Source organism: Enoplosus armatus, chromosome 4 (assembly GCF_043641665.1).
Source record: "Enoplosus armatus isolate fEnoArm2 chromosome 4, fEnoArm2.hap1, whole genome shotgun sequence".
NCBI classification, from domain to species: domain Eukaryota; kingdom Metazoa; phylum Chordata; class Actinopteri; order Centrarchiformes; family Enoplosidae; genus Enoplosus; species Enoplosus armatus.
The window spans coordinates 9,177,024-9,191,543 of NC_092183.1; the positions used below are offsets into that span (position 1 = coordinate 9,177,024).

The window sequence follows — 14,520 nt, forward strand, 5'->3', positions numbered from 1 at the left end:
ACTCGAGAAGATGGGGTCAGGAACAGAGTGGGAGATAAAGAGAGATAAAGAAAGGGGTGATACAGATACAACAGATAAACAGACAGATGGGCACTGTGAGCAGTCAGCAATAACACTGCACTTAACTGTAAAACCCACAAACATTAACGTAACTCCCTCCCCCGCAACTCCACCATTCTTCCATCCCTGCTAGTCTTCTTTGTCTACTCGGCCCCACAGGAGCACACTCTAATCCCTCTGGGCGTGTCAAGCTTTCTATCCCTTCTCTCCATCCGTTCCTCTCTCCATCCCGCCATCCAGCTCCTGGGATTTAATCTCCCCTTCGCAGTGCTCTGGTCCCGCATTAACGCTCTCAATTAGGGCTTAGAGTCCATCTACACTGGGTAATGCACGGCAATCGGGCCTGCGCTGATCCAGCCAGCCAGGCAGGGGAGCAGGTGGGCAAAGTCACTTACTGTATGCGACTAAAGCCAGATGGCCAGCAGCCGACAAATGCTCGGCCACAGCCATCGAGACAGAGGAGAGGAGAGAAGGGAGACAGAGGGAGGAGGCAAGAAGGAGACACAGCGAGGGGAGAGGAGAGAAGACAGTGCCTGCCTTTTATCCCCTCCATACGGCTCGTCACATGGCCACAGCGTGTTGGATAACAAACAGTGGTAACCTTGAAAGCCCTCCTGTCAAGTCCTCGCTCTCCTTCCCCTTCTTCTTCTCGGCTGTCTAACACAATAACGTATTCTCCACTCTGCTTCTTTCCATCTCTCCTCTGTGGTCCTCTCCTCTGTTCTGGTCCTCCCTCCTCTGTACTGCCATTCGTTCCCCCTCATCCATTACCCCTCAACTAAATATTTGCTTTGGCAGGGTCATACTGTGGCTGATTTTTCCTTATTCACTTCTACTCCAAATACACAACAAAGCTCAACCCGCTCACCCGGCCGTGCCCAGCTCACGCGCCCCGTGAACACACTCACATCCATACATGCACCAACAGCCGTGTAATGTATTAGCGAGAGATCTCTGAGTCTCTGAAGACAAACACAGACCTCGGTGTGTGAGAGTGAGTGTGTGTGTTTCCTTTAATCAGCCAACGTTTTGGAGGAGTTGGGCTCCGCTGCGGTTGGGAACCACAGCGCTACGTTATCCAGAGCCTTGGGGTCGATGTCTTTAATTTAGTAGCTGCGGTTGGGCAGAGTGTAACCTGATAAAACTCTTTTAAATGATAGAGTAGCCATCTGGCTGGCTGGCTTCACTACATAGCTTGGGTTGGGGGAACTGACTGGTACTGATGGAGCTGGTGGGTTGGTGGGTTGGCTGAGTCGGGAGATGGTTGGAAACATGGAGAATCTCACACACACATACTCTCTCTCTATAACACACACATATGCAATAACCTTCCTTTGTTTGTAGCAACTGTATCCACGTGTTTCTCTATTTCTATCCATCTCTCTCTCACACATACACATGTACACCCCGACCTACGTACTTGTCAGGGTTGTAGACGTTGAGCTCCTCCAGAAACAGGCTATCATTGAGGAAGCCGTTGTTCATGTTGGCCAGGAACTTGAGGATGATGCCTTTCTCAGATCCCAGGAAGACCACTGTGTGGTTCTTATGGGGACCCGCCTCATTGTCCACCACGATGCGTGTCAGACGATACCTGGAATAAATAAATCAACCAATCAATCAGTCAATTAATTAGTCAGCTTGCCCACCAAGAGAGGAACTAGCTTTTGCCCATTAGAAGAGCAACAGATGGTGATGAAGAACACCAGCAGGGATTCAAAGTACATGTTTTGAACTTTATCCCAGTACATTGCTCTTTCTACTGGACCACATTCAAAAACTTGAGATTAAATTTGCATTGATTAAAAAAAAAAGATACTAGCAACTAGAAAAAATAAAGAAGCAAGGACAACAAAATAGATAGCTGAATATAATTTCCAAATTATAATTATATAATCAGTCAATCAATTGTTGTGCCTTCCATCATTCACCTTAGATGTCTAAAAGAGGATAAGGAACAGCAGGGAAGATTACACACATTCTTAATTATCTCATTAACTGATTGTTATTTCATTAGAAACTCAATCAGATTGCCATAGGGCACGTCAGGTGGCTCCTCAAAGACAAACACTACACAAGCAACAGACAACAGTTGCAAGCTCTATTTTCCTTTCTAAAAGACAGCTGCTGATCACACCGTCAGCAGCAGGTGGATGTGCATAAAAATCAATTTTCATTTCATTATTTATAAAAAAAACAAAAAAAAAACAACAAAACATACCAAACAGATTCAAGTTGGAAAATTAGACACCTGTGTGTTTTGGATCCGTGCCCTATTGTGCTTGTGGGTGTTAGAAGGAAAATTCAGACTGATCAAATAACAAGAACAGGTTTTCAGAAATACCTCTTAAGGCTATTTACTTTTACCATCTGATTCCATTGCATCACGGATGCCAGTATCTATCTCTTTTACTTTCAGGGCCAAGAAACTCGTAAAAGTTATCAAAAAGGTACATATCTGCCCATCACAGTATATTATGCAAATGCTTGTTTTCATGATCTTTTAATTGAAGGAGATGGGATTAAAAGATTAAAGATGAGAGTTTATCCGGAAATCTAGGAAGTCCACTTTTACCCTCATTAATGGTTTACCCAGTGTTCTTTATATGAAAATGTGTGAAAAGGTCCAGAATTTATTTTGGGTGTGATAAATGTAAATTTAACCTTACTAGAGAGCTAGAGAGTTTACACCAAGAGCCCATTAAAAAACAAGGCCACATCCTCTTATCCCATCTCCCCTTCTGTTTTCTTTAAATATCTCTTAAAATGTTCCGTGTCAGTGGCTTTATCCAATCAACAATAACAGCAATCTGAAGGTCTAATGTGGTTTTGATCTATTCAAGCAAAACAGGAGCTCCAAGGACTGTGTCAATGGGATTTGGTCTCAGCAAAATAATACAATCTCAAGGACTAAGACATTCACTGTCTTGCCTATTCAGGATACAAATCTCAAGAGGGGGATTCTTCAGAGTGTCTTCCCCCTCCATTTGATTCATTGTGGCCAGCCAGCTGAGGTCCCCGCCACAGCACAGCAAGTTTAAGGACAGAAAAGCTTTTTCAAATTTACAGCAAAAGCTCTTGCAGGATATTGGGGTGTCCTCTCCAGGGTGTAACAAGGATCAAACCCTATTAGTGCTTTTGTTTCCAGTTGACTTCAACTCAATAATAGTATTCCACATCGAGACAGACATCCTAAGACAGATATCATAAAAGGCCTCACTCCTCCTCCACCCCATATGCCTTCATGATGCTTTTTAAGCTTACATAATGCTTTTAACTACTGCCTCTGACTTGCATGCAAGGCTCTGCTCACTGTGGTGTCATTTCAAATCAAATGAAACAGCCTGATTGCTGATGATGTGAAGACAAAAACACTGTTATTCAATATATGGTTGTATGATACAGAGAGAGCTGATGGGATAACCTTGATGAAAGATGTTCATATTCTGACTAAGCCAGCTCAGTATGTAGGTCAGACCTCAGCAAAGTAGCAGCAAGATATGATACGATGCAAATCATTTGTAAAACCTATGAAGAAGTCTTTCTGTAGCTCATTTTTAAAGTGATGTTACCACCGCTGAGGCTTGTCAAGGCACGCACTCCTAATCGCGAGCAGCTGCAAATCAGAACCAGGTCCAAATTAAAAACTAGATTTTCTTACTTTTTACCAAATGCTCTGTCAGCTACTTTTGCCTTGCCGATGGGATGGCGGTGTGCTGTCGTATTCCCCCAGAGGCTGGCTGAAATGTCTGTGTGTAGTGGAGCTAAAAGCCAGACAGACCTTTATGATCAAACGGCATCAGCCACAGTGCACTGGCTTTTGGGAAATGGGCTCAACTCCAGAAACGCAGGAAAAAAAACAACCACAGAACAAAAAAAAAAACGTTTTACTCCAGTATCCTCTCTTTGAAATATCCTCAGAGGTCTTAAGCAAGCAAGTTTGCGACAAAGACTAAACATAGCTGGATTCATGTTCTTAATAGGGGCTTATAAGTGTAAATATGAAATCTCTGTTTGCATGACGACCTCTCATAACAAACACATTTCAGCATGAAGACAAACATCACTGAGAAATTGTTTACTCTCTCTTCATCACATCACTGCGCGGTCACTCTGGGAGAGAGATAGTATAGTGTAGATCTGTGTTTCCTCTACTACAGCGAAAATGGGTCAGCGGCCGGTCTGTGGTGGAGTACTACTGTGTTTTAATGAGCTCGACTCTCAGAGCAGCACTTCACATAATTATTGTCCTGAGCTGAAGAGGCTCATGGACCCCTGATGGCGACGGCCTTTGGAGTGTGTAATCCTTACCGGACCATGGTCTTGAGGAACCAGGGCCTGCTAGCAATGGAGGGCACGGCCTCGTCCATCAGAGGATGCATCTTGATGAAGTTGAGTGTGTCATCGGGGAACTCATTGGATACCTTGTACCTCTCCATGGATGGAGTGCCGGCACAGTTGCCAGGCCTGCAAATGGAGAGGAGGAAGAGAAGGGGGATGAGGAGGAGGGATAATGGGAGAGAGGAAAAAATGGTGAATAGAAGGAGGGGAAAGCACAAAAGAAAAACAGCTACATTGACTGTGAGGGGAATGAGCAATTTTTCAGGCCAGAGCTCCAATAGAAAACAGAAAGTTCTACTTCCCTAAAATCAATGAGAGTGTAACCTTAAATCACTAAACTCTCACTCCAAGTGATCCTTTGATCAGAGCAGAGGACACAAGATGTCTTGCTTTCTCTGGACTCGAGGTAAAGCACTGAGACATTCTATCTATCTGATCCTTTTACAGGGAGTTGGTGAGCGGCTTGTAAAAGAGAAGCTGCTTTTGATAGCATATCCCCTTTGCAGGCATCTCACCTCTGAGAGCTTGTAAAACCTTTACTGCGTGGTCTCTGATACCCTGCCACACCACATAATCCACACCAGGTCCTAGAAATATTAGCCAGCTGGCCACTGAATGCCTGACACTGTCAACATGTAAGGACCAAACCCTAAAAAAGATATATGTGTGTACTCAAGAGAAATGTATATTCCTCTTCCTAAGAAAAACCCTTCTTTATATACATTTTTGTAAAAGTAGAATAAATGGAATCCAATAATGAAGAAAAGCCATTCAGCCATTCTATTATCCATCTCGATCATGTTTATATGAACGAAAAGAAGAAGACAGAATTTCAAAGAAAAATGCCGTTTGATTTAGTTTTTATAAAAACATGAAATCCTGCAAGAGAAAGTGAAGTGCTACTGTATTAAATCTATAAAGAAAACATATTTGAAAACTGCTTTTTGAACTATTCAAGGTCCTCCTTTTTGAAATTAAGTACAGAAAAAGAGTTCAAGTCAGCTGCTGCTAATGTTAAAAAAGGTTGCTCTATAACATTCTATGTTATAGCTACATTTATGTCAGCAGGCATATGGAGGGCAGAATGCAAACAGACATCTCTTAATGCGAAAACCTGTAAATGATTCAGTACGAGAGTCTAACACATGGAGGAACAGTCTGCTACAGGGCCAGACCTAGGTGGCATTGTAACAACTCTCCGTCTGTTTGCCTGCAGATAAACGGTCTGAACGCACCAGAGTATGGAAATGAAATCAATCACATCAATCGCTGCAGAAAACAACGGTGGGTGTATCTGATCTTTGCAACGTCTGCCCTTGTTGAGCATGAACAAGTAATTACATGCTAATTGAGGAAACTTGCATATACACATTCACACTTAATATAGAAATGAATGCACAGAGAGTACAGCACAGGCTCTCTGCTGGTGAAGAACCGCCTCCTTAGCCATATGGGAACACACACACACACACACACAGGGTACCAACAATTATCGTGGCCCAGATCTTTGTAGTAAATCTGTTTTTTTTCTGGAGGATAGGAGAGCAGCTCTTTGCGCACTAATTAGCAAGCAATAGATGGGAGATTGATCAGGCTGGTGCATTTGTGGAATTAGCCAGCCATCTGTAAAATGATCTCATGCTTCATTTGTTGATACTGAGCGCTTCTTTGATGCAGCTGCGTGTGGGGGAGAGGTGAGGTAATGGGTTAGGGGTGCAACTGTGAGAAGAGGTGGTATCTGTGTGACTGTACCTGTGCATAAAGTATGTGGACGTGACGCAATGTGACATAGGATGTGTAATCTTTTACTAAAGAACAAGTAGAGATGTATTGAAAAATGATGCAACATGAGTTAAAAATGTGGTGATATTAACATACCGTTATTCAACAAGTCTTATGCATTGATCAGGGGGCTTCATAGCCTGTGTGTGTGTGTGTGTGTGTGTGTGTGTGTGTGAGGGAGAGAGAGAGAGAGCGAGAGGAGTGAGAAGAAAGGTAGGAAGAGAGTGACTGAATGTACTGTATGTGTGTGCGACTGTGTTAAATCCCATGTGTGCAAGGGTGTGTGTGTGTGTGTGTGTGTGTGTGTGTGTGTGCGTGCTGTGGTTAATTAACTGCTGTTGTACCTTGGCTTGGGAACCTTCTCTTCAGGAAAAGGCGTCCAGGTGGAGTCTGGGGATTTCTGCTCTTTGAAACGCCCTGTGAACGTGTTGGCCACCTCCGCCATGTCATAGGCACACACTGCTGAGCCTGGAATACTGCCACAACGAGAAAAAAAAAAAACCCACATAAACAATCTGAACATATCAAAGAACACCTTGCCAAGTCTGGACTGTCACCAGGAGACAGAAAAATGGATTTACAATCCCCTTTCAGAGGGGTTAAATCCCAGGAGGATGGCTCATTTTAGCTGCTGCATGTTTACACTGGGGGATACAGTCAAGTTGGCCATGTTGCCAAGGCTTTGCCATATTAGAAAAATAAGAGGTGTCAAGTTCTTTATCCTCACGTCCCTCACTTATTTTCAATAGAAATGATTAATTGTTCTATTTCGAGTAGCAACTACTCATATTTCTGTATTGATTACAGCGTCAGTGCTGTTATATCAGTGCATATACTGTAGTGTTATTGCATATAGTAGTTTATGAGTTAGAGTGTTTGTGCCTGCCAAGCCTCATGAGGACACAAATTCCTTAACCCCTCCCTCCAAGACTGGGTTTCCCCAAAAGCCTCGGGGCAACAAAGTTCATCACGAGTCCACTGTTGGGCAAGAAATATGGACAACGGATTATCTTAGTATTGCCATTATTCATTTAAGGGAAAAACAGCCATCTTGTGATAGCAGTGTAGCCACTGGCTTCTTTCCGTCTGTGTGGAATCAATGCGTAGCAGATCGCTGAGTCACTTTTCTATTTTCCGTGCTCTCATAAATTAGAATTGAAACTAGGAATTGTTTATTCTTTATCAGACTTTCTTTTAAGGAGAAATCTCTCTCAGCTGGCCAGATTTTCTGGCCGTTGCATCATGGGTCAAACTCATGTAGACATCGGGGAGACAGCATACACAAGGGTGGTATTATAGAGAGCAAGGTCAGAGAGCTGTTGATTCTTGGCTTAGCTACTAAATCACAGTAATTACCCTCTGTATTGGATATGTACAGAAAATTAAACAGTCGTATGTCTGTTTATATCGAGCTGTTAACAAGGCAGATAGATGGTGAGCCAGCCAGCCAGTTAGCAAGTGACTGGCAACCCAGTCAGACACCCAAGACAGACAATTAAATGACACAAACCCTGAGAGCTGCCTACGCTCTGAATGTGCTCTGTCTAATTTCACCCCCTGACTATGAAATGGAAAATTAATGCCAGGATCAAAACTGGCGCTTATAGAAATTTTCAGAGGCACTGCTTCATTGGGTTTTAATGTCCATTAACCATGCTCAATTGCATTGTCACAAGCAATTGTCTTATCTGCTAAAAAGCAGCCATAAAATGGAAAATTACAATATGTGCGAGCTATCAGCCGAGCTCTATGGCTTTGTGGTAATTTTCAATTTAGATAACAACTCCCTCTGCCTCTGAATATGAAAGCAGTTCTGAATATGAATTGTAAAAGGGAAAAATAAGATTAAACACCTGCGTGTCAAAAGGGCAACAAAACAGTTTTGACAGAAGATGTAAATGTTGACCCAGTAGTCTCAGGAATTACATGTTGCCAAGAGGCACAGCGGGGGCACACGCTACTAACATTAATAAAGGTCAGACTGCCATAATTTGATGAATTGAGGGCATTTGTTTTTTGAGGGCAAGTACTTCAAACTGAGAAAGATCATCGGTTTAATAAATGGAAAGTGCAAAACAGCTGTTGACACACGTGAACTCATTTCAGACAAGGGAATACAAGATAGCTGAATAAAATGACAGTTGCTAACCTCAGACCTATTTATGTTCGACACGCGTTGATTTTTCAATGACTTATTTAGTTTTCTGTTCTCCAGGGTACCTGTTGTAAGGTGTGGAGAAGGTTGCCATCACGACGTCCCTCCCGTTGACGTGGATGACATCTGTCACAGCCTGCAGGATGTTGAAGTAGAAGTGGGAGTCACCGGGGATGGAGCAGTTCATGCGAGACTTAAGAAATGAGGTCCACTGCTTCTCCAGGACACGGGGCGAGCCACCTCGGTCGTTCTTACAAACCCTGGCCACCCGGGGAAACACCACCTGACCGAGACACACAGACAGTTGAAAGGTTACATGTGATTAGTTCACTTATTGGTCACTTCTGTCACTTCTGCAGTCACTGAACTGTTTAGCAACAGAGATCATCTTTTTTTATTCCACGCATTCTTCTTACGTATCAAAACCTGGGGCTTACATTACCCACTATACCCACATTACCTGCAACTTGACCGCCGGCAGTTCAGTCAGAGATTCAGGTGCTAGTAGCGGCTAATGTAGCCTCGAGCCACCAGCCTTAAGCAGAAATAAGATGCGGGCTACAAAGGTCTAGTAAGTTAATTTCTTTCTAAGTTCACACTCCCAGATTTTTATCATTTTCAAACTTGTAGTCTTCAGAGCCAAGTGACGCTGAGGCACTTCATCATATTTCGTGTAGCTCCCTCTGGAGCCATAAAAGGCTTTATACAACTTTTTTTATATATGCAGTAGTACTCCCCAAGACCTGTAAACTGATTTTGATGTGTAAAATTCCCCTTTAAGACCACAGGCTGGTTTAACAAAACTGATTAACAATTTGGTGATCATCTTTTGAATATGAAATAATAATACGGCCTCTTATTGTAAGAAAACATACTGGACCATAATTTCCTGTATAAATATGTTTTTACCCTCACTTAACTCTTTTCTCTCTCTTTTACTTTGCACTTTGCCTTTTTACGAGGCAAAAAAACTGAGAAAACATTTTCACCACAATGTAGTACCTGTTCTGGCCTTGTTCTCTGCCTTTTGATCACACTGTATCACATGATCTTCATTAGCAGATTACCCAGTCGTCCATGCAGCTTAAAAGCTAAGGTTTTAAGCAGCATGGACGACTGGGCCATGCTGCTTGAAACTACAGCAGGGACTGGTCCTTAAAGTGCTCAGAAAAAAATGGAAGTTTGAACATTTCCATGACAACTGGGCAAACTCCTGCTTGTTGTGTTGTCAACGGCTGTTTCCAAAGTCAGAGGACAAGAAACGTTTCAATTTGATTCCCAGAAGAAGACACTTTAGGCTCTGTTATGACAAAAATCTTTGGGAGACACCGCAGTGTCTTAATCCAACGTTTCATCACTTTATAGCAAATTAAAGACACAGAAGAGTAAATTGGTGTGTTTGATATGCTGTTAAAGAGTCAGCACCTGGCAACAGAAAATTTAAAGTCTACAGCTTCAAATAGGAGCCGGCGTTGTAATTACAACTCTGCCGTAAGATTGCGCAGTCGGTATTGTAATTAGTTGTTGTCACACTATACTTAACAGCAATAAATCTAACCCTGACCTGAAATTGTAACCTAAAGTAAACAGCGTGAATGGGAGCGAACATGCATTTAAACCAGATCTCTACACACACAGACAACCACACATAAACACGCCCTTACTCATGCATATATTACAACCAAAAAATGCATGCACGAAAGCACAGAAATCACACGTTCAAACACACGCACACAAACACACACCTACAGGACATGGGCCTGTTCACTGTGAGACTATAGAGCATTGAGATTACAGAAAACTTATTACACAGAACAGGTGAGACTGTCAAATTGAATGTGGAATTATGTCAGCTTTATATATAACGTTATAGTTTCTCATGTTTCTCTTCGCTAAAGATGGCTGAACACTAGCTTATCTGTGTGTTACCTACACACACACACACACACACACACACACACACACACGCACTAACGAGTACAAATGAACAGATGACTCACACAGAAGAAATACCTCACTCATGGCTCGTTAATTCACTTATGTGAAGAAATATTTATCCTTTTGCTTTTTCCAGATAACAATGTAACACTCCAACATGAAAGCAAACACAAACCTGCCATCGTAGATTTTCAATTTGTTATAAAGCCCAAACGACTGATTACATTGTCATGGAAGGCCAATCTACTTTATAATAATGAAGAGATATCACTCGCTAAATGTTAAATTGCTGTCTGCACCATCAGTTCTACCACCACATGCGTAATTATACCGACATTGCTTTCAAAACACCCAGCAGATTGAGAGGCCTGATCTGTATTCATGCTCTGTATAACACATGCCTGTCACTTCTGGCAGCGAATCCATTATGTCTGTGTTTCTCGTTACCTCCACTCTGTTCTCATCTCGTCCCCTCTCTTTCTTTCCTCTCTTGTGTCTTTCCTTTCATTTATTCTGAAAAAATACATATTGGGCGATTCATTTCCATAACGTATTTTCTTCCACCTGGTATCCAATTAAACTCTCTGAGGGCAGGGTCCAAAAAACTGAATTGAGGGGATTAATAGAAAAATGTCTGTTACTGTCCCTCTTGTGTAAAAACCTGAGGAAAAGCTTGTTTCTTCTTCAATATTTCCTCCTGTACTCCGTCTCATTTCTCGAAGACACTTGGGTGGAATTCCTCACGGGAAACATTGAGACGATAGGTCAAATGGGAGCATTGCCGGACGGATGCGGACGTGCAATTCAAGCGGTATATTTAGACTTCAAAATGGGATCTCCAGACATCCACAGATTTTTCTTTTTGGATCTATTTTAGGCCCTGCATCCTGCCCAGTGTTTATCTCTTACTGAAAAATGCTTGGCTACTTTACAGCTCCTGAAAGCCTCCTTCCAGTTATGTGATACACCCATATCCTGTTAGTTTCCTCAGGCACTTCCTGATTCTCCTGGTAAATAGGAAGTCACCTCTGATTAGTGTTCAAACAATAGAAGAAGAATAGAGGCTGTGCTTACCTTTCCCATTGTGTTGTACTCCATAGCAATTTCCCGAAAGAAGAAGTAGATGAAGTCTCCATAATCAACTGCCTGGACAAAGTACGGCTCTGCAGGAGGAAAAAAAATATATAAAATATGAGTCAAAGTGACGTTTTTGCCGTGGCAAAACAGTTTTGACACCATATTTCACAGTAAACAGCCAGAATATCTGTCATATTATGCAAAAAAGCACCGACTGTGAGCCTTGAGTGCCTCAATCTATCATCCATCATATCAGCGAAACAATTTGCATTCAAGGAAAGAGGGATCTCTCTATTGCGTTTTGACAGGCTGGACTTGTGCTTGTTTCTCCCTGGGGCAGAGCAATTTCCTGGCTACATCGACTCTACCAGAACAGGTTGGCAAAATGTACTGCGTCAAACAGAGCGTGTGGCATTAGCATAAGTGCTCCTGCTCTTCATACCTAGACTCATACACAGAGGCACAAAGACACATACACACACAAATCATAAATCACAAAAGCACAAACACATGGTCAAGCATGCATGTCGAAACCCGAGTTTGTTTTCTAACTTGTCAGTCAGCCTGGTTGCTTTCCAACCACAGAGAATGTGTTTGTGTGTCCCCCACTCACCTTTCAGCCATTTGGAGTCGTGTTTGACAGTGCGCAGAGTCGGGCTGTCTCCTAGGCTACGATAGATGACCGCATCGATCGCAAGGAAGTCTGTTACGGTGGCCGAGTACAGCTTGCCATCTGGAGAGGGAACATGGAGAGGGAAAGAGCAATGAGAAGGAGAGATGGAGATGGAGATAGTCAAAGAATGAAGAGAGAGCGGTGGAGAGAGCCATGAAGGAAGAGAAAAGGGTGAGGAGAGTAGGGTCAAGTCAAAAGAGAAACACACAAAGCCACTCAGAGATTCCTGTTCTCTGTGGCTGGATACACAAACATGTTTCAGATGGCTCAGACCTGGAAAATGAATGAATCACACAAACCAAAGAGAGTCTCTGATAGACAACAAACAGGCTGTACACACACTTAAACATGTTGCACATTTGTAATTGCTCACTCTCGCAAACACACTTTCAGAAGCACAAACAAACACTGAAGCCCTGCATTCTCACACACACACACACACACACACAGTCTTACGTGCACGTACGTACACGTACATGCTTCACGAACACAATCCACCACCAGCATGACCTCAGCCTGCCTTGGCTTTAACCACAGTGGAAACTCAAACTACATAATTGAAAGGATGGCAGTCAGAGGAACCCTCTTGATTACTCAGTGCTTCCAGCTCCTTCCAAGCAGCTCTGCCACACATTAACTGGTCAAGCTAGGCGTTTACTCTCCTCCTCGGCTTTAAACAGGCAGGGACAGCTCATCAATACTGCCATAAATCGGCTCACAGCAAATAATAATGGGGACTGGATGTCTTTAGCAGCCTGCGGGTCTGTTGCACCAGAAGAATCGCACCCCGCCAACGGAAAGCTGACTCATTCCGGTCCAATCCGTTTGTGAGTTATTTTCGATCTCATGCATTTTGAAAGAAAGTGAACGAGAGACAAAGAGGACGACAGAAGAGTACAATAAAAGCGAGAGAAAGATTATTCTGGGTTTTTTTTCTGTTACCACAGTACTATTGATGCGTTTCCAAAGGGCTCTAAAAAGCAGCAAATTCCTGATGCAGAGCAACTGTGGCCTCGAGTTCGACGATCTGCTCTGGTGCATGTAACACAGATTGGCTTTCATTCTTGACATGTTGTCAGAGCATTGCCATTAGAATAAACCGCAGGGTATTAAGAACAATATTAAATACAACCGCAACTAATCCCCTCGCTCAAATAGACTCAAATTTCCCATCTAGCTCAAACATGTTCCAATGTTTAATAAGTGCAGATAGGAGAAAATTAGGAAGAATGTTTTTGCCTCATGGCAGTCACTGAGTAGTGGTAGTATCACACATACTTAATCTATTTCCACCTAATGGAAGTTTGTGAAGAGTTTCTCTCATGTGAAGCGACAGGAAAGGACTTAATCAACGTAATCAAGTACTGAAAATACAGATGAATAAACTGTTGATTTTAAATATAGAGATGATTTTAATCTTACCAGCAAAGAGGGCAACATTGGCGTGCTTGGCGTCATATGGGCAGCGTGCCATCCCGCTGATCTCCTCTCCCAGGGCCTCCAGGGTGTCCAACTAGGGTCACAAATGAGGTGAAAGGTCAAGACAATGTAGTGTTGTCAAACTAAACAATGGACTTGAAATACAACTAAGACAGGAAGTGTTGGTGCCCTTTGGAGGAAAAGATCTAGAAGAGGAAAATGAGAAATGTCAAAACAATGACAATCTGAAGGCACTACTACAAAAATACTGTGTTAAAGTGAAGAGAGATGGTGTGAGTTATAATAAAATAGTCCAAAATAGCAGTGGTGCCCAGCCCAGGAGTGTGTCCATCTAACTCTGACCTAAACTAACACCCCGTGGATGCCACTCTGGTGTCCTACTGGGAGTTGTCAAAGCAGCCCATCTGGGAGTATCTGGGAAACTGTCGTGGAGGGAGATTAAAAACTGACATTTTCCACAGCAGCATGTTCCACAGTATGGGTGGATGTGGTTTGCTTCCCCCTGCAATCCTTTATCCTTCAACTGTACTGGTGTTAAAGAAGAGTTTTAACAACCCTCAAGACAGATCTTTAGCCCATTTATGGCAGTGCTTTCCCCCTGTCCTGATTTCTAAAGTCTCTGCTTTTGCTGTGAAGAAGAAATAAATGGGCAGAGGAAAAATGGGTGAGCACACAGCCCTGAGCGGGGGAATGTGAGAAATTTTTACTAAACCACAGTAGTTTTTAAATAGTAAATCATACAGTAGTCATTACTTTATGTTTTGCAGCCTCAACTTTGTCTTATGCTAAGAGCTTTTCCTTGGGCAAGTTCCCTGATTTGGTATATTTCAGGAGCGATCGCAGTTTTAATTCTGCACCTAGACTGTATAAAAGTTTTCTTTTCTTATCTCTGGGAGTGAAGTATATCCAAACGTACAGCTAATTGTGTCATTCAGTCACTCAGTAGTCCCCATTTCCTTGAGCTATTTTGAGGCCTTGTCCATTGTTTAAGAAGCCCTACTGGTCTAGTTTAGGACTTAGTGGGATGATCTCTGTGAATTGGAATTTAGACAAG

The 14,520-nt window shown here is 42.7% G+C and overlaps 1 protein-coding gene across 1 annotated transcript in view; it reads right to left on the minus strand.

The window, feature by feature from the left end:
• Window positions 1-14,520, minus strand: part of sema6a (sema domain, transmembrane domain (TM), and cytoplasmic domain, (semaphorin) 6A) — a 102,736-nt gene that overhangs the window by 23,062 nt on the left and 65,154 nt on the right. Inside the window, exons 7-13 of the mRNA XM_070903637.1 lie at window positions 13,449-13,539; window positions 11,967-12,086; window positions 11,351-11,439; window positions 8,404-8,621; window positions 6,528-6,659; window positions 4,372-4,527; window positions 1,481-1,654 (exon numbers count right to left, since the gene is read on the minus strand). Coding sequence (XP_070759738.1) covers window positions 1,481-1,654; window positions 4,372-4,527; window positions 6,528-6,659; window positions 8,404-8,621; window positions 11,351-11,439; window positions 11,967-12,086; window positions 13,449-13,539 — 980 coding nt within the window. The remainder of the gene's footprint in view (window positions 1-1,480; window positions 1,655-4,371; window positions 4,528-6,527; window positions 6,660-8,403; window positions 8,622-11,350; window positions 11,440-11,966; window positions 12,087-13,448; window positions 13,540-14,520) is intronic.